We start from the raw sequence: 25,589 nt of genomic DNA on the forward strand, positions 1-25,589 counted from the left end.
ACACTTAGGCCCTTGTTGGGAGAACAGAGAGAGGCTCTCTTGTCCACTGCCTGTCTTCAGTTCCAGCTGCTGGTTCTCCTAAAGGCCTCTCCTCAGATTTACAGGTATGTGGGACCTGGGAGGCCAGGGCCTGTTAGAAGGGCCGTCAGAGTCAGCCTAGGAGAGGGAGTGGCAGTGTGGTGGGCCGTGTGGCATTGGCGAGGGGCAGCCTGCGCTTCCTTAGCCAGCAGTTCTGCAGCTTGCTCCAAGGGCTTGCTAGGGCTGGGCCTCTCAGAGCACCTGGGCTGGGGGAGCCTCTCAATTCAATTCCCCTTCACTTTCTCTGTTCCCACGAAGGCCATGAGGTTCGTGCCTCCAGGATCCCTCTTGTAAAGATGGGAAGTCTCTACTCAGAGAGGCTGGGCTGCAGCCCAGGCCCCATAGTGGGCTAGGACTAAGGTCTTGGGATGCACAGTGCTGGGAGATCTCTCAGGTGAGATCTCTGCTCTCAGTCTTTGCCAAGCAAGGATGAGGTTGTGGGGCCCCAAGCAATCTGTGCCAGGGCCTAGGCACCCTGGCCTCTTCTCCACTGCAGGGTGGAAGCAAGGAAGACACTACTCCTGGCTGCATAGATCAGCTGGTCACACCATCTGTTGTTTGCTCCAGGATAGATGCTAGCCAGTCTTGAGTCTCTCTGTAGCCCCAGCCCAAGGCTTCCAGGGCAGCTGCCATTCCTGAGGCATTGGGCAGAATTCCTTCTGGCAAGGAGGTAATAGCACAGAGCCCAGCTGGGAGTGCCCACAGTAATTCAGCATTGCCATTGTTCCTCTATGGGAGTCCGGAGAGCCCAGCCTGTGCTTCACAAACTGTGTAGCCTTAGGAAGGTCCTGTTTTAGGCCATAGGCCTTTCACCTGTGAAATGGGAGAAGGGTTCAGACTTCATGCCCTGAAAAGGTCCTTCCAGTGCTGGTCATCTTGGACTTCTGGAGCTACCCTGACTCACAGAGGTCTTATTGCCCTGGCTGACCCCGAATCTTGAAAAGACTCAGCCTGGGAGGGGCCACAGTCTTTAGCCTGGCAGAAGGGCCGTCAGAGTCAGCCTAGGAGAGGGAGTGGCAGTGTGGTGGGCCGTGTGGCATTGGCGAGGGGCCACAGTCTTCCTTAGCCAGCAGTTCTGCAGCTTGCTCCAAGGGCTTGCTAGGGCTGGGCCTCTCAGAGCACCTGGGCTGGGGGAGCCTCTCTGAGTAGAGACTCAGAAGTCTCCAGTCCCATCTTAAGCTCTGCTGGATTCCCTGACCATCCCCCTCTACCCACTCTGAGATGTTTGTTAGGAAGTCTGGGTCCAGGGATATCATGTCTTGTTCTGTCCACACAAGGGTTGCTTACCTCTGGGGTAGGAAACCCTCAGGCTGTGGCGGGTGCACAAGTAGTGGGGGCTGGAGAGGGTGCTGGTGCCTGAAGCCCTGGATGGGTGAAGCTGACCCCCCAACACCAGCTCTCTCATGTCTGTGCCTCCCTGTGCCCCCAGAGCAGCCTGATCATTGCTACAGAATGAACTCTAGCCCAGCTGGGACCCCCAGTCCACAGGTAAGTAGTTCTTGGTCCCCCACCCATCACTGGGGGCCCACTTCCTCCCGAGGCTAAGGAAATCCATGGAGACAGATAGCCCCATGGGCTGTCCCAGAGAATGTCAGGGCTGACAGGGTCACTTCGAGCACTTAGAAATGAGCCAGAGGAGAGATCTGAGCAAGGGCTTCGAGATAGAGTGGAAAAATTGTGGGATTTGTCATGAAGACACCTGGGTTCTATCCCAACTTGCTTGCCTGCGAGACCTTGGGTAACACCTCTCTGGGCTCAGTTTCCTCACCTACTCAATTCGCACAACAGCCAGCTGCCTCCCAAGGCTGTTTTGAGAAGTGAGTAAGACGGTGAATATGTGGATTAGTGGGCAGGTAGATAGGTAGAAAGAAGGAGGGAGGGAGGGAAGGAGGAATGAAGGGAAGGAAGGGAGGGAGGAGGGAAGGAAGGAGAAAAGAAGGAAAAAAGAAGGCAGGCAGGCCTAGAAGAGTTGGTAGAGGTGGCATCAGGGCCTGGGCCAGGAGAAAGGAAGGTGGCCAAGGACTAGGCCTGCTGATTGCAATCACTTCTTTCTGTAGCCCTCCAGGGCCAATGGGAACATCAACCTGGGGCCTTCGGCCAACCCAAAGTGAGTTCTGGTCCCTCAAACACCTTTCCTACTTGATTCCCCTCATACCTGGCTCCCCTTGCTTTGGGAATACAATCCAAATTCTCTGGTCTAGCATTCAAGCCTCTCTGCCGTCTGGGCCCAGGACCTCCCCCCAGCCTTATCTCCCACGAATCCCCAGCCTCTGCCCATGCTGAACCCTCTTCCTGCAATGTCCCCCAAATGTCTGCAGTGTTAGTAACTCCCCACACTGCAGGCCCTTCTTGGGGGCTTTGGCTCCAGATCCCCACCTCCTATGCAGGCCTTCTGTGCATTATGTCTGGTTTTATCTTCACCCTGCCTGTTTAACTTGCATTTGAGTTCCCCTGGGGCAAGAGTGAGTCTTACCAGCCCCCTCTTGGCTGGGAGAACATGAGGTTCTTGAGGGATGAGGAGGCATGTCTTCCGAAAGGCTTTCCCCACTCTAAAGTTCAAAAGAAGCCCAGGTTTGCTCTCAGGCACCAGGTTCCCAGAGCTTGCAAACGCTGTCCATGTTTTTTCCTTTCCCCCAGTGCCCGGCCCACGGACTTCGACTTCCTCAAAGTCATTGGCAAAGGGAACTACGGGAAAGTGAGTGACTTGGTGAGGGTGGGAAGCCTGGGTCTTCCCTTCGGCAGCCTCTTTCAGCCCCTGCTGCCACGTGGATGTGCAAAGAGAGAGCTCTCACACCTGCAGACAAAAGCAGGGGCAGGCAGGAGGCCCTGTACTGTTGTCGGAAATCCAAAGTCACCCATAGGGCCTCAGATTCGTGTTTCCGTTCAGGTCCTACTGGCCAAGCGCAAGTCCGATGGAACGTTCTATGCGGTGAAGGTGCTGCAGAAGAAGTCCATCTTAAAGAAGAAGGAGGTACTCAGGCACAGGCATTTCCTCTTCTGCTTCTCAAACCCCAGCCTAGGGTGGCTTTCAAAGATGGGTCCCACCTCTGACAGGTCCATGGGGCTGGATGCAGAGGTGGTCACAACACAGGGTAGAGGGGAGGTGGCACACAGGATGGTGGCCCTTCTCAAAGAAAGCAGGCCAAGCTACCTCACCATAGGGCTTTCAGGAAAACCAGCCTGGCTTTGGCTTCCCCTGGGAAATGCAGGCTCCACAATGGACAAGTCTTCTGCCTGCTCCTATGCCAGGCTCCTCATCTCTATAATGTGGAGTCCCACTTTATTCTCTCTGAAGGCCCTTCATGCCATCAGGCCATCTGGCTGGACTGCAGTAGTGCAATCACAGCTCACCGCTGCCTCAAACTCCTCCAGCCTTAGCCTCCCAAAGTGCTGGGATTAGAGCCATGAACTACTATGCACAGCACATCATGGATTTCTCTTTCTTTGTTGAGATGGAGTCTCGCTCTGTCACCCAGGCTGGAGTACAGTGGCACAAATCTCAGCTCACTGCAACCTCCACTTCCTGGGTTCAAGGGATCTCATGCCTCAGCCTCCTGAGTAGCTGAAATTAAAGGCACCTGCCACCACTCCCAGCTAATTTTTGTATCTTTAGTAGAGACAGGGTTTTGCCATGTTTGTCAGGCTGGTCTCAAACTCCTGGCCTCAAGAGATCTGCCAGCTTCAGTCTCCCAAAGTGCTGGGAATACAGGCATGAGCTACCATGCCCAGCCCCATCATGGATTTCTTGATGCCTCAGCTGATCTGAGTTCCTTTACCACCTGACTCCATTAGTGGGCCAGAGCAGGCCCAGAGAGAGGATTGCATAGGAGATCCAGGGACTCGGAAAGAGTGATTAATGTTAGCAAGGACTCTGTAGGGGGTGGGAATGGAAGATCTTCCTGGGGGAGGCAGCGGTGCAGCGGCCTTAATGGTGGGTTTCTGATGGCCTGAAAAGAGGGTGCAACATCCAGGAAGAGTAAATAGCACGAGCAAATGCATGAATATAGGTAGTGTATGGCTTCTTTCCCTTAGGGACTCATTTATGTAAGGCATCATACATGCTTTGCTTTTCACTCCAGGGGCAGAAACCATTGATCCAGAGGCTGGAGCTGCACCCACATGGATTAGCTTAGGATGAGCCTGACCACCCTGAGCCTTGAATCCTAAGCAAGGAACTTGGGCATGGCTCTGAGGGCCATAGGGAGCCACTGTAGGTGTTTGAGCAGGGGCAAGGGAAAGTCCTGGATAGGATGACCCCCCCCCCAGCAAGCTTATATGGGCTGTGCCAGGATAAAGGGGGCTGCTGTGGGCTGTGACATGGACCCTTGTCTTTGTGACTTCACAGCAGAGCCACATCATGGCAGAGCGCAGTGTGCTTCTGAAGAATGTACAGCACCCCTTCCTCGTGGGCCTGCGCTACTCCTTCCAGACACCTGAGAAGCTCTACTTTGTGCTCGACTATGTCAACGGGGGAGAGGTGGGTGGGCCCACTGGGAGGCTTCCCCAGGCTGGCTCTCGGTTGGGAGCTGTCCATCCCACATGTCCACTGCATGTCAAGTTCTGGAATGATCTCACCTTATCTTACATTAGACCCATTTTGAAGCTGAAGAAACTGAGGCTCAGGGAAATAATCATTTGCTTAAGGCCACCCAGCCCATACCTGGTGGAGTCAGGATTTGAATTCAGATCTGTTAGACTCCACACCATGATGCTTTCTTGCCTTGCTTGTTCAGAGTTGCCCACAGAATCGCACTTTAATAGACCCGGGAAAGGTCAATGCTAAGAGGAGCTCATGGTCTAGTGCTCCCATTTTACACCATAGGCCACAGGGTAGGACTGACTGGTCACTGTGGTAAACAGAGACCTGAGGCCACCTGGTGACCCAGAAGCACAACTGGGATAATTGGGGCTCCCTCCTGGGCTTCACTCTGTCTCTCTGGTCAAGATGGCAAAATGTAATAGGGCTCCTCCACTCAGTGACCCCAGATTCAACCTGCATGACCTCATGCCTTTCAGAATGATGCCAAGAGGGGAGTTTTGTTTTTGTTATTGTTTTGAGATGGATTCTCACTATGTCGCCCAGGCTGGAGTGCAGTGGTGCAATCCCAGCTCACTGCAACCTCCACCTCCCAGGTTCAAGCGATTCTTCTGCTTCAGCCTCATGAGTAGCTGGGATTATAGGCATATGCCACCACACCCGGCTAATTTTTGTATTTTTAGTAGAGATGAGGTTTCACCACACTGGTCAGGCTGGTCTCAAACTCCTGACCTCATGATCCACCTGCCTCAGCCTCCCAAAGTGCTGGGATTACAGGCATAAGCCACCACGCCCAGGTTGTCCTGCATCCCTAAGTGAAGGGCTTTCCATGCCAGCGAAATAGTCCAAAAACATTGGCCCATGGGTGGATCTAACCTGGGCTCAGTCTGACAGCCGTATCATCTTATCGCCTGGATTAATGGAAAAGCATATTTTTGAACCACGCAGGTTCAAATGCCAGCTCTGCCAATTATAAACGACATGACCTCAAGCAAGTTACCTAACCATTCCAACCCCTCCCAGCTTCCTCTTACATGAAACTAGCATAACATTTGTACCTTGAAGGTTGTCATGAGGATAAATAAGAGATGTGAAAGGGCCTGACTTGGAGCCTGGAACAAGGAGGTGCTTAAGCAATGCTAACTCATCTCTTTTTTTGCTGACTCTGGACACCCGGGACTGCTGTCTGGGGCAGGGGCCAGCATACACTCTTTTGGTAGGAAGACACTGCAGTTCAGAAAGGGAGTGAGCTGGGCAGCTGCACAGGGTGGGGAGCATGTAGGCCCTAGCCCTGCAGCACCCACCCAGTAGCTCCTCTCACACTCCTCCTCCCCTCCAGCTTTTCTTCCACCTGCAGCGGGAGCGCCGGTTCCTGGAGCCCCGGGCCAGGTTCTACGCTGCAGAGGTGGCCAGCGCCATTGGCTACCTGCACTCTCTCAACATCATTTACAGGTGAGGCCTGCCTGTGGCTCAGAGCCAGGACCAGGCCCTTCTTGCTCCAACAGCTAGGGGTTGTGTGGACCCAAAATCCTGATGAAATCCTGGTCGGCTTAGTCATTTGTGTTGGGTGGAGTGGGAGTCTCTGCCTCTGAGGTCCAAGTGCCCAGCCTGCCTGGGCTTTCCCTCTGCATCTCTGGGAACCTCCATAAATAGTTCTCCTGCCAGGACCTCAAGTCTCCAACTCTCCTCACTAAACGGCTGAGACACCTCAAGACTCTTTTCTCTTATTTTCTGCAGAGACCTGAAACCAGAGAACATTCTCTTGGACTGCCAGGTTTGTGTGTGTGTGTGTAGGGACATGGTTGGACAGGTACACTATCTGACTGTGAGTCTGTGTGCATGGGTACGCGTGCATTGTACATGCATGCATATAGGTAGAGGAGGCATTTGCACATATGTGTGCATGTGTGTGCCCATGTACATGTACACACATGCATATGTGCACATGAGACTGTACATGTGTGTTTGTGTGTGCATGCATGTATACAAGGTCTGTAGTGGGCCGGGTGGAGCCAGGTAGAGGCTGGTTGATTTTGTCTTAGACTGGGTTCCATGGAAACAGACTGTGAGACGGAGAGGAGGCAGAAGCTTTATTGGGGAACACTCTCAAGAGACAGCACTTTTAAAGGGGTGGAAAAAAAACAGGATTGGGCAGAGGAAGCAGCTCACCTGCATTGTGGTTGCAGGTGGGGCCTCAGCTGATCTTGCAGGGGTGGGGAGGGCCTGAGCCGGGAAGCTTTCTAGGATTATCCCAAACTAAGGGAAAGAGGATGGGCCCTTGTGTCCCTGGACGTGGATTGCTCCTAGGGAGGAGGCATAACTTGGGTTCGGGCAATGTCCTAGCAGCAGGGGGATGGGCATAGGCATGGTTCTTCAGTACCCTGGTTTCAGAAGACGGGATCCGGGCAGAACCCCACAATATCTACTCACTGTACTTTCCTGCCCAGCTGCCACAAAGTGTGGTTGCTTTCTGAGTCCCCAGCCTCTGCCTAGGGGGTTTCTGTCCAGAAGGACATCCTGGAACTGCCACTGTTGTAGGGGTAGGTCTGAGTCTGTGATGAGCTATGGGCAGACAGTGGAATGCCATGTGCCCACCTGGCCCCCTGTGGTCCTCCTGGCATCCAGCCCAGGAGCTCTGGGTCAGAGTGGAGCCGCTGCTCTGGGGTATGGCATCTGGGCTTTGGGGTTAGGCTTGGCCATATCCTTGGCCCATAGCACCCTCCAGCCCAGGCCCTCCCTCATTCTCAGGGACACGTGGTGCTGACGGATTTTGGCCTCTGCAAGGAAGGCGTAGAACCTGAAGAGACCACATCCACGTTCTGTGGTACCCCAGAGGTAAGTGCAAGCATCCCAGGAGAGAGCAGGTCATGAATGGGTGAGGCCACAGCTCCTGATTAGAGCAAACAGTTTCCAGTGGAGGGGACTCCCTCCAGTTGGCTGTACACAGAACCTTGGTTTCCTCATCTGTGTAATGGGGGCACCAGTTCTAGGACTGCTGAGACCCAGCCAGCTAGCCGCTGGTGAAGCTCTATCACAGTGCCATCCCGTAGAAATAGAGATAGAAATGCAGGCCGGGCATGGTGGCTCACACCTGTATTCACAGCACTTTGGGAGGCTGAGGCAGGTGGATCACCTGAGGTCAGGAGTTCTAGACAAGCCCTGGTCAATATGGTGAAACCCCATCTCTACTAAAAATTAGCCAGGTGTGGTGGCATGCACCTGTAGTCCCAGCTACTTGGGAGGCCAAGGCAGGAGAATCGCTTGAACCCAGGAGGCAGAGATTGTAGTGAGCCAAGATTGCACCACTGCATTCCAGCCTGGGCAACAAGAGTGAAACTCCATCTCCAGAAAAAAAAAAAAAAGAAAGAAAGAAATAGAAATGCAGACCACATATACAATTTAAAGTTTTCCAGCAGCCACATTTAAAAAGTAAGAAAGTCACAAGTATAGTTAATTTTAATGATATATTTTATTTAACCCAATATATCCAATATTCTCATTTCAGCATACCATCAATATAAAAATGGTTGAAATATTTTATTCCTTTCTTTTCTAACTAAGTCTTGGAAATCTGGTGTGAGTTTTACACTTCTCCTTCTGGAGCAGCCACATTTTCGGTGTTCGATAGCCACGTGTGGCTAGTGGCTGCTGTATTGGACAGCACTCATCTGCAGGGTGAAGTCCACATGCAACAAGAGGGCCTGGCCTGCGAATTAAGATAGGTCCATGTCCCTCTTCCAGCTGCCAAGAGCCTGGAAGTTTACAATTTGCAGATCTCTGCAGTCATTCAGACATGTCTATGTCCTGCCAAGATCTCACTGCAGCCGTGGAGTTAAAACCTTTCTTTGAACTCCCACCAATCTTGGACCTTGGACCTTGGACCTGAAAGGGTCCCCAGTGGCTAGACAGATGTCACGGTGAGGGTTGGAGGGCTGAGGCTACAGACTGGGAGGCTCCTCCCCACCTGGCATGAGACAGAACCTCAGCTGCTCTCTTTTTCTCCACATGCTGGAAAAGCTGGATCTTAGATCTAATGGCCTCTTCACTTTGGCTCTAGCATGGCTGATGGTCAAATGACCTCTCTGAGCAGGAGTCATTGTCTGTTTGTGTATAGGGGGTGGTATTTGCTGGATAAAGACTGACAGCCCAGCCATCCCTTCCTTGGACATTGCTAGGGATGGGAGCAGGGGATATGGAATCCCAGCTCATGTAGGAGACATGTGACCCCAAAATATCACCTTTACCATGACTCAGCCACTGCTGTGGTGTTGGGGAGCACGGGCAGGAGTAGACGTGGTTGGTCTGTCCCATTGTTGGTGGGCCAGCACGTATGTTAGCATCTTAGAACAATGCCTAAGAGGGATTCTGCATCCTCATTTTTTTTTTTTTTTTTGAGATGGAGTTTCGCTGTTGTTACCCAGACTGGAGTGCGATGGCACGGTCTCGGCTCACTGCAACCTCTGCCTTCTGGGTTCAAGCAAATCTCCTGCCTCAGCCTCCCAAGTAGCTAGGACTACAGGCGTGCACCACCATGCCCAGCTAATTTTTGTATTTTTAGTAGAGTCGGGGTTTCACCTCGTTGACCAGGATGGTCTCAATCTCTTGACCTCGTGATCCACCCGCCTTGGCCTCCCAAAGTGCTGGGATTATAGGCGTGAGCCACCTAGCCCAGCCTGCATCCTCATTTTTTGGATAAGGAAACCAAGCTTTTGAGAGATTTAATGACCTGCCCGAGACCACACACCAACTAGGGCTCAGGTCTGTATGACTCTGCCCTTCCCTAGACCCACACAATCTCTCAGGGTGGCTTTTCCTGTTGCTGAGACCTTACCCCCAACTCAGTGGCAAGGACATCAGGCTAAGAAGTCAGTAAGCCTTTTTTTGTCTCTTTGCATGCAAGGCATAGAGGCATGGTGTGCATTCACTTATCAATATGAGCTTAGGGGTCCCTGCTCCTTCCTGACCCTCTCCTCTGACCCTAGGGTTTCCAGCACAAGGATACACCACATTTACTTATACTCACATTAGTCTCCACACTGCACCTTGAGAGCACTCCCAGGGCCTTCCATTCCCAGGACACGGATAGCCTGTTGAATGCCTTTGCATAAATAGAAAAAGGCATCCCCTCCAGGCAGACTAATTAGAAGAAGCACCCCTTGAAACAAAAATAAAGTTGCCAGATGATACCTCTGAACTAGGGCTGCGGCTTCCTGAATGGATCAGCCACAATGGCAGCCCCCTTTACCCCTTTGGCTGGTGCTTTTGCGTGGTATGCAGCATGTGTATTGCACAAGGCAGTCCTGGCTGACCTCTACTATGTCCCCAACACATGGCAAAGGGCCCTGCACAAAGCAGGCCTTTGGTGAATGGCGGATGAATGAATACATGCACAGCCACAGAGTATCACAGCAGGGGCAGCTCCTGGTGATCTTCCTCCAAGTGCCTTATTTACAGATGGGGCAACTGAGGCTTAATGACTTATTTCAAATAAGTGTATTTCCTTCTCACAGTACTTGGCTCCTGAAGTGCTTCGGAAAGAGCCTTACGATCGGGCAGTGGACTGGTGGTGCTTGGGAGCAGTCCTCTACGAGATGCTCCATGGCCTGGTGAGTGGGGGTTAGCCATCTACAAGAGCCACCTGGATAGGAATGTGTCTGTGCCTCATGTGGTCTACACAAGCGCTGCCCAGGAACATGAGCAAGTCATCTCTTCATTCCAGATGAAAACAGTTAATGCCAAAGTGAATATGAGGATTTTTTTCCCCAATAATGTTAGTTTAGTCCATGGGCAGTGACTCACACCCATAATCCCAACACTTTGGGAGGCCAAGGCAGGAGGATCACTTGAGGTCAGAAATGTGAGACCAGCCTGGCTAACATGGTGAAACCCCATCTGTACTAAAAATACAAAAAAATAGCTAGGCATGGTGGCAGGCGCCTGTAATCCCATCTACTCAGGAAGCCGAGGCAGGAGAATCACTTGAACTTGGGAGGCAGAGGCTGCAGTGAACCAAGATTGTACCACTGCACTCCAGCCTGGGTGACAGAGTGAGACTCTGTCTCAAAAAAAAAAAAAAAAGGTAATTTAGCATTTTGTAGTTTACAACACACTATCTCACCTTGAGTGACTCAAAATAGCCTTTAGAGGCTGACACAGCAGGAAGTGGAGTTATTCATATTTTGCTGACAGAAAAATTGAGACCAAGAGAGATTACAGTCCCGATAGGTTGTGGAACCAACCCCCAAGCCCAGTCCTAGACTGCCTGCTTAGGTGGAGGCATGTGTAGATTTGCCCCAGGCCATGCTTTGCTTTGGAGTGGTTTCACCAACGTAGCTTATTCTCTAGAAAGGAACAGGCTCTGTGGAGTCCAGAAAAAGGAACAGCTGGAAGAGGAGTGGGAGGAAGAATAGTAAGAAAGAGAAGTAGACCCTGGATATGGTTTGGGGCCTGGCTTTCTCCCTAACTGTGCAGCATAATTGCTCTGAGCCTTGTTTTATTCTCTGAAAAATTATGGTTATGAGGCTGGGTTGAAATGATAAAGGTGAAAGTACAAACGTAACCAAGTGCAAAGTTGGTGCTCAAGCTAGATGAAAGATATAGGCCTCGCACTGGCGGGAAAAGACTTCTGGCCTTCCTAGCAACTCTCTCCATTGTGCTGGAAGCCTGGAGTCCTGTCTCTTTCCAATCTGCCGTGTGACCCATTGCACAAGACAGGGGTCATGCTGAATCCTCCCAGCCGCCCAGCTTGCTCCAAGTCTCCCCGAGCCCATGTCTACCTTTGCATGGGTGATCCTCCAGCTGCTCTCCCTCTCTCACCAGCCACCCTTCTACAGCCGAGATGTGTCCCAGATGTATGAGAACATTCTGCACCAGCCGCTAAAGATCCCTGGGGGCCGGACAGTGGCTGCCTGTGACCTCCTGCAAGGCCTTCTCCACAAGGACCAGAGGCAGCGGCTGGGCTCTAAAGGAGACATTGTAAGTGACCTGCCATGGGGCAGTGGCCCCATGGGGCTCGCAGCTTCCTGTAGAGTCAGCTCAGAAGCACATCAACATGCATCCTGCTGCCCTCTAAAACCAGCCGCTGCTCACTCGTTCACCTGGAAATTCACTACTGCTACTAGCGGACTACTTTCTCTAGTCTAGCTCTCTTAGTCAGTCAATATTTACTAAGCACCAACTATGTGCCAGTATTGAGCTAGGTGCTAGGGATTCAATAGGCTCAGTCTCTGCCCTTATTAAGCTTGGGGTGGGGGCCGAGGGCGGTGGTTCATGTCTGTAATCCCAGCACTTTGGGAGGCCAGAGCGGGTGGATCACATGAAGTCAGGAGTTCGAGACCAGCGCATGGTGAAACCCCGTCTCTACTAAAAATACAAAAAATTAGGTGGGTGTGGTGGTGGACGGACACCTGTAATCCCACCTACTCAGGAGGCTGAGGCAGGAGAATCACTTGAACCTGGGAGGTGGAGGTTGCAGTGAGCTGAGATCACGCCATTGCATTCCAGCCAGGGCAACAAGAGCAAAAATCCATCTCAAAAACAAAAACAAAAAAAGTTTGGAGTTGGGGGCAGGCAAAAAACACAAACATTATATACAATTATCACAATGTGTGACAAGTGTCAGGAAGAAAATGAACAATGAGCTGAGATAGACAATAATGGAAGGGGGGCAAATTCACATTGGCATGGTCAGGGAGTTCTCTCTGAGGAGGTGACAGTGAAGCTGAGGCTTCAAGGATGAGAAAGAGGCAGCTATGAAGACAGCTGGGGAAGGCTCCCCAGACACAGGGCACATTTGTCCAAGGCTACACAGTCAGTTAGAGGCAGAACTTGTCCTGACTGCAGGTTCAATCCTGAGTTTGCTTTCTTTTCTAGCATAGTGATTAAGATAAATGGAGTAGGCCAGGTGTGGTGGCTCACGCCTATAATCCCAGCACTTTGGGAGGCCAAGGCGGGCAGATCACCTGAGGTCAGGAGTTGGAGACCAGCCTGGCCAACATGGCGAAACCTGGTCTTTATTAAAGTACAAAAATTAGCCAGGCATGGTGGTGGGCACTGTAATCCCAGCTACTCAGGAGGCTGAGACACGAGAATTGCTTGAACCCGTGGGTGGGTGGAGGTTGCAGTGAGTTGAGATGGGCGCCACTGCACTCCAGCTTTGGCAACAGAGTGAGACTCTATCTCAAAAAAAGAAAAAAAAAGATGAAGGGACTGTGAGGCAGACTCCCCTGGTTCAGATCCCCACTTCACCACTTACTAGTTACAGGACCTTGGACATACTGCTTAATTTCTCTCTGCGAGCCTCAGTTTCTCCAGTGTAATAACAGCACCTAACATAGCTGTTTTGAAGATCAAATGGATTAGTATTAATGTATCAAAGCACTCTCACATCAGTGTCTGGCACAGTAAGTGCTTCTTAAGTGTTTGTGCCAAAAGCTTTACATTCCAGGCTGGGTGCGGTGGCTCACGCCTATAATCCCAGCACTTTGGGAGGCCGAGGTGGGTGGATCACGAGGTCAAGAGATCGAGACCATCCTAGTCAACATGGTGAAACCCCGTCTCTCCTAAAAATACAAAAATTAGCTGGGCATGGTGGTGCGCGCCTGTAATCCCAGCTACTCGGGAGGCTGAGGCAGGAGAATTGCTTGAACCCAGGAGGCAGAGGTTGCGGTGAGCCGAGATCATGCCATTGCACTCCAGTCTGGGTAACAATAGTGAAACTCGATCTCAAAAAAAAAAATATGTATAACTCTTAAAATAAGTTATACATTTATATAGATCAAAATTCAAAGGGTACAAAAGAGTATCCAGAAAAAGTCCTTCCAGCCACCCAGTTGCTCAATTCAGAGGCAATCAGTGTTGTCTATTGCTTGGGTATTCTTCTGGAGGCTTTTTTTTGTTTTGAGACACAGTCTTCTTCTGTCACCCAGGCTGGAGTGCAGTGGTGTGATCTCGGCTCACAGCAACATCCACCTCCCAGTTCAAGCGATTCTCCTGCCTTAGCCTCCCAAGTAGCTAGGATTATAGGCACACACCACCACGCCTAGCTAATTTTTCTATTTGTAGAGACAGAGTTTCACCATGTTGGCCAGGTTGGTCTTGAACTCCTGACCTCAGGTTATCCACCCACTTTGGCCTCCCAAAGTGCTGGGATTACAGGTGAGAACAACTGCACCCAGCCTCTTTTGGAGATATTTTGGATCTGGGTTGTTAACCAACCCACTGGGCTTTCTGATATAGGGAGGTAGAGAATAATTATTTGAGAAACACAGATAGAGGATGCGATAGAAAGAAGTTGGTGTCAGTGTTGATTTTGATTAGGAAAGGTGGTGAATCATGACCAGGGCTGAGTCCTAAAGTCTGGGTGTCTGAGAATCTGAAGGTTTCTTGGGGGTTTTATTTTTTAAACCTTCCCTAGTGAGTTGATTTAGTCTATTTCTCTGGTTTGCATATTGGACAACTCAAGATGTACACAGAGCAGAAGCGGAGGGGTCCCTAAGCTCCTGCTGGCACCCCCACCCTCACCCCCACAGCAGATTCTGCTATCTTATTCACTGACATGTCCCCAAAGCCTAGCAAGGCGTAAGTTCTCAGAGAAGGTGCTCAGTCAATAGTTTTGGAAGAAACATGCTGTAGTGGGGACAAGGGTTTGGAATCTGAATGAAGGGAGAGGCTTGGCTGCAAAACACTCTCTTGTCGCAGGAAACCAGCCAGAACTGCAAGTTAATTTCCAGTTGACAGCCAGTTGCTGGTGGAGCTCTGGAGGATGTGGGGGTGAGGGGAGAGCACCCATGGGGAGCGCTGCTTCTAACCAGCACCTTCTTTCTGCACTTCCTGCAGCTTGAGATTAAGAACCATGTATTCTTCAGTCCCATAAACTGGGACGACCTGTACCACAAGAGGCTAACTCCACCCTTCAACCCAAATGTGGTAAGAGGTCACAGCATTCTAGACTCTGGATTTCCAGGCTGGGGTAGCTTGCTGTGTGTGCCAACTCTCCTCATCTAGCTGGGAAAACTGGGGATCCAGGAAGCTCAGTCATTTGCCCAAGGCTACACAGTCAGAGGCAGAACTTGTCCTGACTGCAGGTTCAGCTTTTGGATAAAGGGCCATGTTGCTGCTCCTTTATCTTTAACACCAATAAATAACCCTCGCTGCAGAGCCTTTTACAATTTGTGAAGCGCTCTGTGTCATGGAGAACACCCACATAGGGACAAGCCCTTTAGAGACATTTTATCTTTTCCTATTTGTAGACTTTTTCCCGGTAATAAAAATGACATATATTCTTATAGAAAGTATGTAAAACACTGGCCAGGCGCGGTGGCACACAACTGTAATCTCAGTAATTTGGAAGGCCAAGGCCAGCGGATCACTTGATATCAGGAGTTCAAGACCAGTGTAGCCACCATGGTGAAATCCCATCTTTACTAAAAATACAAAAATTAGCCAGGCGCCGTGGCGCACACCTGTAATCCCAGCTACTCAGGAGGCTGAGGCAGGAGAATCACTTGAACCCGGGAGGTGAGGGTCACAGTGAGCCAAGATTGTGCCATTGCGCTCCAGCCTGGGCAACAGAAAGAAATTTTGTCTCAAAAAAAGAAAAAGCAAATAAAAAATAATATGTAAAACAGAAAAGTTTAAAGTAGCAGTGGGGAAATGCTTATTATCCCACTACTTAAGGAAAACCAATGGCATATTTCCTTCCAGTCACTTTTCTGTGTGTGTATGTGTGTGTGTGTGTGTGTGTGTGTGTGTGTATGTGTTTATCTACCTATTCATCTATCTATATATCTTCCTCCTGGTTTTTTTGTTGTTGTTGTTGTTTTTGGCTAAAAACTATGTTATAATTTCCTCATGTCCCAAAAAATTTTATAAATATAATTTTTTAAAATATAAAGACGGGGTTTCACCATATTGATCAGGCTGGTCTTGAACTCCTGACCTCAGGTGATCTGCCCACCTTGGCCTCCAAAGTGCTTGGATTACAGGCATGAGCCACCACGCCTGGCCATAAATATAATTTTTAGTGGCTGAATAATATTTCAATCTTATGTTGGTGGCATCGTTTACTCACCCATAATGGCAATCATATGGTTGTTACTGTTTTTTCTTTATCATGATGTGCTGAGGAACAGCTTTAAGTATATGTCTTAGCCCAGAATTCTGGTCATTTCCTTAAGATGGATTCCAGATGGGGAATTGTCAATGCTAACATTTTTGGATTTTTTTTTTTTTTTTTGAGACAGAGTCTTTCTCTGCCTCTCAGGTTGAAGTATAGTGGAGCAATCTCACATCAGGCAATTCTCATGTCTCAGCCTCCTGAGTAGCATAGCATGTGCCACCATGCCTGGCTAATTTTTGCATTTTTAGTAGAAACGGAGTTTCACCATTTTGACCAGGCTGGTCTTGAACCCCTGGTCCCAAGTGATGTACCCACCTCAGCCTCCCAAGTGCTGGGATTACAGGCATCAGCCACCGAGCCCAGCCATTTTTAGGTTCTTTTTTTTTTTATTAATTAATTTACTTTTTAGAGACGGGGTTTCACCATGGTTTCGATCTCTTGACCTCGTGATCCTCCCGCCTCAGCCTCCCAAAGAGCTGGGATTACAGGCGTGAGCCACCGCACCCAGCCCATTTTTAGGTTCTTGATTCGTACTGCCTGTTGACTGTGTGGAAAGGAGAACCATCTACTTCCTACCAGCGGCACCTGCTGGAGAGTTCTCATCTTATACTCGCACTCTGAGCATGTGTTGTTACTGTTTTTTTCTTTGCAAATTTGGTAAGTATAAAAAACAGCATCTCTTGTTTTAATTTATATTTGTTTTATAGTAAAGACGGTTAGTTTTATAAATTTATTTTTTGAGACAATCTCACTCTATCACCCAGGCGATAGTGCACTGGCATGATCTCAGCTTACTGCAACCTCCACCTCCTGGGCTCAAGCCATCCTCCTACTTCAGCCTCCTGAGTAGCTGGGAGGTGGGTGCCACCATACCTACCTAATTTTTATTTTTTGTAGAGATGAGGTTTTATTTATGTAACCTAGGCTGGTTTTGAACTCCTGGGCTCAAGTGATCCATCCCTCAGATTCCCAAAGTGCTGAGATAACAGGTGTTATTCACAGCACCTAGCCAGTTTTTATTTTCGTTTTTGTTTTTATTTTATTTGAGATGGAGTCTCACTCTGTTGCCCAGACTGGAGTGCAGTGACTCAATCTCGGCTCACGGCAACCTCTGTCTCCCTGGTTCAAGCAGTTCTCCTGCCTCAGCCTCCCAAGTAGCTGGGACTACAGGCATGCGTCACTACACCCAGCTAATTTTTGTATTTTTAGTAGAGATAGGGTTTCGCCATGTTGGCCAGGCTGGTCTTGAACTCCTGACCTCAAATCATCCACGCACCTCAGCCTCCCAAAGTGCTGGGATTATAGGCATGAGCCACTGAGCCTGGCTTTTTTATTTTTTTTGAGATGGAATCTTGCTCTGTTGCCCAGGCTGGAGTGCAGTGGCACGATCTTAGCTCACAGCAACCTCTGCCTCTCCAGGTTCAAGCAATTCTCATGCCCCAGCCTCCTGAGTAGCTACAGGTGCTCAGCACCACACTTGGTTAATTTTTTATTGTATTTTCAATAGAGATGGGGTTTCACTATGTTGGCTAGGCTAGTCTGGACTCCTGACCTCAAGTGATCTGTCTGCCTCAGTCTCCCAAAGTGTTAGTTTTACAATGTTAATTAGCAGTGGCAGTATGAATGAAAGGAGTCCTATTTGAGGTAGACATGTGAGATTGTGTTGTCAACCTGTAAAGTGAGGTGTCAAGCCTCTTTGATCGAAACACCCTGCATACCAAACACTGCCAATGTTTTTTTGCTTTGTTTTGTTTTTTGAGACGGAGTTTCACTCTTGTTACCCAGGCTGGAGTGCAATGGCGCGATCTCGGCTCACCGCAACCTCCGCCTCCTGGCTTCAGGCAATTCTCCTGCTTCAGCCTCCTGAGTAGCTGGGATTACAGGAACGAGCCACCATGCCCAGCTAATTTTTTGTATTTTTAGTAGAGATGGGGTTTCACCATGTTGACCAGGATGGTCTCGATCTCTTGACCTCGTGATCCACCCGCCTCGGCCTCCCAAAGTGCTGGGATTACAGGCATGAGCCACCGCGCCCGGCCAACACTGCCAATGTTAATTCACCATCTACGTCTCTTCTTTGGTGAATTACCTATTCATGAACGTGTCTTTGAGCACTGGATCAGATAGGATACACTCAGGTCGGGCACCAGAAAAGCTTCTTTTTCTTGGGATTTTAAAAAGACAGTAAAGATAATGTCAAATGTACACTCTTGAGAGAGAACCAGACATGGAATACTAGGCAGAGACGCATAGACTTTAGAATGAGACACTCTGGAGCTGTAGTCCTGATTCTGTCACTTAACACTTGTGAGGTCTTGAGTAAGTTGCTTTAGTATCATTTTCTTCTAAGGTCAGGATGCACATTCTGGTCTTGGAACTCTGAGTGCTGGGCTGGGACTGCCTTGTCTCATAGCCTTATTTACACCGACCAAGTGTATCCTATCTGATCCAGTGCTCAAATCTGCACACTAAAGCAGATTTACAAGCCCTTCCCCTTCCTTACCTGCTTACTTCATAAAACCCAGGCCTCCTCCACAGAGAGACTATATTGGTTAGCTTTTGCTGCGTAACAAGCCACTTCAAAGCTTGGTGGCTTAAAGCAACGATCTTTTGGCCAGAGATGGTGGCTCATACCTGTAACCGCAGCACTTTAGGAAGCCGAGGCATTAGCATCTCTTGAGGCCAGGAGTTCAAGATCAGCCTGGGCAACATGACGAGACTCCATCTTTACAGAAAAATAGAAAATTAGCCCGGTGTGGTACTGCATGCCTGTAGTTCCAGCTACTCAGGAGGCTGAAGTGGGAGGATCACTTGAGTCTGGAATGTCAAAGCCGTAGTGAGCTATGATCATGCCAGTGCACTCCAGCCTGGGTCCACTTCCCAGGTTCAAGGCTCCAGCCTTGTCTCTTAACAAAAATTTTGTTCAGATTCTATGTGGCTTTTAAAGTCTGAGCCAGGCCAGCTGGTCTCTGGAGCTCGCTCATATCTGTGATCAGCTGGCAGGACTGCTGGCAGTTGTTGATTGCCTCACTCACATGCCTGAGTTGGCAGGCAGGCAGCCAGGGCAACGGAGCTCTTCATGAAGACTCTCACGCTCCAGCAGGCTAGTCTGGGGCTGTTCACACGGTGGCTTCAGGGCTAGACGTACAGCCAGAGAGCAACTCCTGATGTGCGTTTTTCAACCCTCTGCTTGTGTCATATTTGGTAATGTCCTGTTGGCCTAACCAAGTCATATGGCTAACTTATATTAAAGGAATGGAGAAATAGACTCCACCTCTGGATGGGAAATGGAGAATTTGTGATCATTTTTGTGATCCCCCTCACGGGTCTTCCTCCAAAATAGCCAAAGCAGCCTCCGTTAATCTCTACCATATTACCCTATTTTATCTTCTTCATAGGACCTATAACCATCCTGTTTGTAAACATGCTTATTACCAATCCTCCTACTCCCCTACACAATGCAAGCTCCATGAACACAGGGGCTCACTTTGTCTTGTTCTCCTGTGTTCTCAGTGCCATAAACAGTGCCTGGTAGGCATTTACTAAGTGTATGTTGATTAACTGATTTATCTAAGGATTGGTGTGGACGCAGAATGCCAGGGGGTGAGAGGAATCAAATGATTAATGTAAATGCACAGGAAAGTGACAGTGAAGTATGGATGACTATGAAGCTTGAGGCACTCAGAGAGGCCTGACACCCCTCTTGGAGGATTTGGGCTCCTTTGGCAACTCTGACTCCAGTGTTGTCTTCTCATCGTTGGCTTTTATTGACAGGCAGGACCTGCTGACTTGAAGCATTTTGACCCAGAGTTCACCCAGGAAGCTGTGTCCAAGTCCATTGGCTGTACCCCTGACACTGTGGCCAGCAGCTCTGGGGCCTCAAGTGCATTCCTGGGATTTTCTTATGCACCAGAGGAGGATGACGTCTTGGATTGCTAGAAGAGAAGCACCTGTGAAACTACTGAGGCCGGCTGCTATTAGTAAGGAATTACCTTCAGCTGCTAGGAAGAGCCACTCAAAGTAACAATGGCTTGAATGAGAAGCAGGTTTATTTTTTCCACCACATAAAAGAAAAATAATGTTATGGGGTCCAGGGCTGGTAGGACAGATCATCAGATTCTCAGAGGCTGTATTTCTGCTCTGCCATCCTTAACAAATGATTTCCAATATTAGGTTTGCTACAATATGGTTATTGGAGCTCTAGCTACCAATTTTGTGTTTGAGGAAGAGAAAACAGAAGAAAGGGGAGAAGAGCAAATGGGCACTTTTTTTTGAGACGGAGTCTTGCTCTGTCACCAGGCTGGAGTGCAGTGGCGTGATCTCAGCTCACTGCAATGTCCACCTCCCAGGTTCAAGTGATTCTCCTGCCTCAGCCTCCCGAGTAGCTGGGACTGCAGGCGTGCGCCACCATGCCCAGCTAATTTTTGTATTTTTAGTAGAAACAGGGTTTCACTATGTTGGCTGGGATGGTCTCGGTTCCTTGACCTTGTGATCCACTCGCCTCGGCCTCCCAAAGTGCTGGGATTACAGGCATGAGCCACCACGCCCAGCCAGAAGGGCACTTTTAAATTGCTTTCCCCAAAAGCCCTACCCAATGACTTCTGCTTCCATCTCAGCAACCACCCTTCCCTACCTGGAACGGAGGCTGGGAGATGTGGCTTATTTGCTGGATATGTGTCTACCCCTAATAACAAAGGGGTTCTGACACTAAGGGAGAAGGGGAGAATGTTGGGTAGGCAGCCAGCACTCTTCATCAGAGGGCCTCTTGGTGTTTGGATTTTGATCTCAATGTGTAAAATGACAGAGCTGTCACAAGCTCATAGGCTGTCAATATATCTTATTGTTCTATGTCGATTATGTTTGTCTTTGTTGTGGGTAGTATTGGACAATCGTTATTGGGTCTGGCTGCCTGGTATCTGAATCCCTTCCTGTCTCCAGGGAATCCCCTATTTTATGAGACTTCATGAGGGGTAATAACTACCTTTATTTAGAGTAGCTGAAAATGCTAGACACTGACTTTCCCAGCCTCCCCTTAGCTAGGGTCAGGTATGGGGACCAGGGATGCACCTGTGCCAACCTTTGACTCAGGGAAGGGATCGGGAGTGCCCTTTTGTGTCGTAACTGGCAACAGTACCTGCAAAATTGAGTTCCTGTTATAGAAGTGGCAAGGATGCAAATTGTAGCAGTTGGTGCTCAGTGGCAGCAACACCGTCAGACCAGCCCAGCAATGTCATTCCTGGAAGCCTCAAGTCTTTTTTTTTTTTTTTTTTTTTGGAGATGGGGTTTCACTCTTTTTGCCCAGGCTGGAGTACAATGGTGTGATCTCGGCTCACTGCAACCTTTACCTCCTGGGTTCAAGCAATTCTGTCTCAGCCTCCCGAGTAGGTGGAACTACAGGTGTGTGCCACCACATCCGGCTAATTTTTCATATCCTTAGTAGAGACAGGGTTTCACTACTTTAGTCAGGCTGTTCTCCAACTCCTGACCTCAAGTGATCTTCCTGCCTCAGACTCCCAAAATGTTGGGATTACAGGCGTGAGCCACCATGCCCAGACAAGGCTCAAGTCTTGTAGCTTTCCAAATAATCTGAGAACTTCTGATCCTTTTTAACACACTCCTTTTTTGCTCAATTGGCCAAAGTTAACTTTAGATCACCTGCCTGTGCTGGGCTAGTTGCTGTGCTAGACTCTTTCATGTCTGTTACGAATTTTCCATCCAAACAACCCTGGGGTAGGAATTAATACTATCCTCTTTTTACCAATAACAATACAGAGTCAGAGAAGTTGTTCCTTGCCTGATGGTCATATAGCTAATAAGGGCCAGAGCTGGAACTTGGAGCCCTGCAAGCTGGCTCTAGGGCTCTCATACTGAACTTTTGTGCTGGTCTGCTCCTCACTCTGGCTGTTAGGTCCAAGCAGAATAACTGCCAAAATCTCTAGTAAGGAGCTAAGTCAAAAGTTGGCTGGAATAAGCCAAACATGAGAAATGAAGTCTTGAAGAGGAGACATTCAACGGGATGTCACTCCTGGTCTAAGCCTGGCTGTCAGGTTCATGCTGTGTTCCACCTCACATGGGGGAGCTCAGAGCTGGACAAAGCTGGAGGCTGCTGCAGACTTGATGCCTAGAGCTTCCTGGCCACCATGGAGCGCAATATGTTCAGATTAGTTATTTCTAAAGGTAATTCTGATCAGACAGAACATGAGTTCTGACACCTCATAAATTCAGGATACCCTGCACTTAGGGATGGACTGTGCTTCCTTACTTCAGCGGAAAAGTGGTTTATTTTTTACAAATGTATGGTTCATACTCCTGGATGGCCTTATTGGCTTTTTGGTTAGGAGACAAGGGAAGGAACTTTCTTGGATTAGTATATGCTGGTGATTTTATTGTCTTTTCCTCTTAATTCAATCCCACTCTTTCCCTTCCTCAAGTCCTGTCGCCCACCCAGTCCCCTGCCCCAGGAATCATGGAGGACAAGTCCGGGAGGCCGTGGAAAAAGCACCAATGACACTGACCTATTAGAGATCAAAACTGGGTCAGGAAGAGCTCATATTAAGCTTCCACATGTGCTAAGAACTCTGACAGAAACACACTGATTTCCATCTTAATAGGGCCAGTTAATTGGCAAATGTGGAACAAGATGAGGGAGAGGTCAAAATCCCAACTTCCCAAAGCAAAAAACAAGAGTATAATGATCAGAAACATGATAGTAGTGTCAGAAGTACACAATCAGCTATGGATGGTGAAACACATAATGGTTCTATCTTTTCTGAGATTGTAAAAGCACAATTGTCTTAATCAGGATAAAAAATAAAAATGAAGAAAAACTATGCTGTTGAATGGATCATGCTAAAACCTGTTTATTGAGCAAATTCCAAGTTTTATATGCATGATCTACAATCCTCACTACAAGCCAGCACTTAGAAATTATTAACTTTGGGCCAGAGCGGTGGATCACACCTGTAATCCCAGCACTTTGGGAGGCCAAGGTGGGCGGATCAAGAGGTCAAGAGTTTGAGACCAGTCTGGCCAACATGGTGAAACCCTGTCTCTACTAATAATACAAAAACTAGCTGGGCCTGATGGTGGGAACCTGTAATCCCAGCTACTTGGGAGGCAGAGGCAGGAGAATTGCTTGAACCCAGAAGGCAGAGATTGCAGTCAGTGGAGATCGGGCCACTGCACTCCAGCCTGGGCGACAGAGCAAGACTCTGTCTCAAAAAAAAAAAAAGAAATTATTAACTTCACTTTACAGACAGGGAACAATTGCTCAGAGACTATAAAAATTGTCCAAGGTCACCCAGCTGGTACAAGTCACAGCAATGAATTGAACTCGGTGACAACTGATTCTGAAACTCTTACTTTTTTGGGGGCGGTGGGGGGGGTGGGGGCCGGACAGAGTTATGCTCTTGTTACCCAGGCTGGAGTACAATGGCGCCATCTCGGCTCACTGCAACCTCTGCCTCCTGGCTTCAAGCAATTCTCCTGCCTTTGTCTCCCAAGCAGCTGGGATTACAGGCACCTGACATTACACCCAGCTTTTTTTTTTTTTTAGTAGAGATGGGGTTTCACCATGTTGGTCAGGCTGGTTTCAGACTCCTGACTTCAAGTGATCCACACGCCTCGGCCTCCAAAAGTGCTGGGATTACAGGCATGATCCACTGCGCCTGGCCAAAACTCATACTCTTTCTACAATCTCTAACAGCAGGAGAAATGCTCTGGGCAGGTGCTCTAGCAAACACTGACTGCACATCAGGCAGAAGGATCCCAAGATTTGTTTCAGCCTTCAAATGGGACAGCCTACACTCTCTCTCCAGTGAAAAGACTTCATTTCCATTGTTACCCTAAATCCAAACTGTATTCACCCAATTTTGCACCAGAATACAGAATCTCCAAGTCTCTCTCTCTCTCTGTGTGTGTTTATGTGTGTTTAAAGAGACAGGGTCTCACTCTGTTGCCCAGGCTGGGGTGCAGTGGAGTGATCATGGCTCACTGCAAACTCCTGGGCTCCAGCAATCTTCCTACCTCAGCCTCCCAAGCAGCTAAGACTACAGGTGTGTGCCATCATGCCTGGCTAATTTTCTTATCATTACCATTACTATTGTAGAGAAAAGGTCTCACTATGTTACTCAGGCTGGTCTCAAATTCCTGGTCTCAAGCAGCCCTCCCACCTCAGCCTCCCAAAATGCTGGGAGTACGGGCATGAGCCACTTCATCCGACCAAAGAGAATTCTCAAATCATCTTCTTCTCCATTTTCTTTATCTTTTCTTTGAGACAAGATCTTACTATGTTGCCTAGGCTAGAAGAGTTCAGTGGCACGCTGACGGCTCACTGCAGCCTTGACCTCCTGGTCAATCAATCCTTCCGCTTCAGCCTCTCAAGCAGCTGGGACTACAGGTGGGCACCACCATGCCCAGCTAATTTTTTGTATTTTTAGTAGAGACAGCGTTTCGCCATGTTGCCAGGCTGGTCTTGAACACCTAGGCTTATGAGAGCCACCTGCCTCGGCCTCCCAAAGTGCTGGGATTATAGGAGAGTGCCACTGCGCCTGGCTTGTCTCCACTTTTAAAATTTGCAGTGACAGAAATTGTGGAAAGCAAGACAAATTGTGTGTGTTTTAATATTCTAAACTCGAAGACAAACATAAACGTAAATAAAAACTGTCGAGGCCGGGCGCGGTGGCTCATGCCTGTAATCCCAGCACTTTGGGAGGCCGAGGCAGGCGGATCACAAGGTCAGTAGTTTGAGACCAGCCTGCTCAACATAGTGAAACCCCATCTCTATTAAAAATACAAAAATTAGCCGGGTGTGGTGGCAGGCGCCTGTAGTCCCAGCTACTCAGGAGGCTGAGACGGGAGAATAGCTTGAACCCGGGAGGCAGATTGCAGTGAGCCAAGACCATGCCATTGCACTCCAGCCTGGGTGACAGAGACTCCATCTCAAAAAACAAAACAAAACAAAAACTGTCAGAGCCGTCTGCACTCATCAGTTTGAGTCTTCCAGATTGCTGCAGCGTTGTTCACACATCCACACACCTCTCAAGGCAGGCACAGAGCGCTTTCCTGGGGAACCGGGAGGCCTATTGGTGGTTGTAGGCTTCTGGTTCCCACCTTAATGGTGATGACAGGGCAACTTGTATTGGTGATGCTCTTTGCAGAAGTAGTTCTTTCTGCCCGGAACGCCCTTCCCCAGCCCTTGCCTTAATGAATGCCACTCTTTCTTCAGATAATCTTCTCAAGGGGGGCGCTTTTTTGACCAGCTTAGCCGTCAGACTCCCTAATACAGTTAATAGTTTTCACAATTTTGTAGAATCTGTTCAAGTTCTAACTCCCCACCCAAGGGGCGGCGGGCTTATAGCCATCCGCGCTGGCGCTCAGGTCTGGTAACATGGCAAGCGAAGATACGGGGTTAATAAAATAGAATTATCCGGTGCTATTAGTCTCAACACTAATCCTGCCCACCCTTTTCTGGTAAGTAGTTCCTAATAGTCCGGCCCCGCCCTCGCCCGACTCCGCCCTATGCCTGGGACTTGGGAATCGTCGGGGGGCGTCCTCCAACCGCTCCCGGAAGTCTTCACTATTCTCCTACCTGCGGGTGGAGCAGAGTTTGTGCCCTTGGGTCCTACTGTTGTTATTAGTCTTTAGTCAAAATTGGTATTAAAGAACAAAATTCAGTGGGTTGATTTTTGGTGAAAAGTTAATTCTCTGGAGGGAGGGGGTTGGAAAAAAAAGTTAATTCTCGTTGTGTTTGGATTTACCCCTCATGCACCAAATGGCACAGTCCCACATCAGCCAGGCTCCCTCCAACACCCACGGCGCCCGCGACGGAAAGGCGCCTCCCGTGCTGTCGTCATC

General features: G+C 49.1%; 1 protein-coding gene across 7 annotated transcripts; it reads left to right on the top strand.

Moving 5' to 3' along the window:
- The first annotated feature begins 41 nt into the window (after nt 1-41).
- On the top strand, nt 42-23,638 carry SGK2 (serum/glucocorticoid regulated kinase 2). Of its 7 annotated transcripts, none has more exons than XM_035298648.3 (14): nt 42-104; nt 1,508-1,566; nt 2,136-2,185; nt 2,716-2,773; nt 2,966-3,049; nt 4,424-4,555; nt 5,955-6,067; nt 6,353-6,389; nt 7,364-7,450; nt 10,126-10,221; nt 11,435-11,590; nt 14,453-14,542; nt 19,509-19,714; nt 23,440-23,638. In XM_035298648.3, exons 2-13 carry the CDS (start codon nt 1,531-1,533, stop codon nt 19,671-19,673), a joined length of 1,104 nt encoding a protein of 367 aa, XP_035154539.1. In that variant the 5' UTR covers nt 42-104; nt 1,508-1,530; the 3' UTR covers nt 19,674-19,714; nt 23,440-23,638. The 7 variants fall into 7 exon arrangements, with proteins under 7 accessions (XP_035154539.1, XP_078227849.1, XP_035154540.1 ...); XM_078371723.1 differs by having other exon boundaries at nt 4,427-4,555; XM_035298649.3 differs by lacking the exon at nt 23,440-23,638 and adding an exon at nt 22,166-22,562.
- Nucleotides 23,639-25,589: the final 1,951 nt, after the last annotated feature.

This window comes from Callithrix jacchus, chromosome 5 (assembly GCF_049354715.1).
Source record: "Callithrix jacchus isolate 240 chromosome 5, calJac240_pri, whole genome shotgun sequence".
Classification (NCBI taxonomy): Eukaryota; Metazoa; Chordata; class Mammalia; order Primates; family Cebidae; genus Callithrix; species Callithrix jacchus.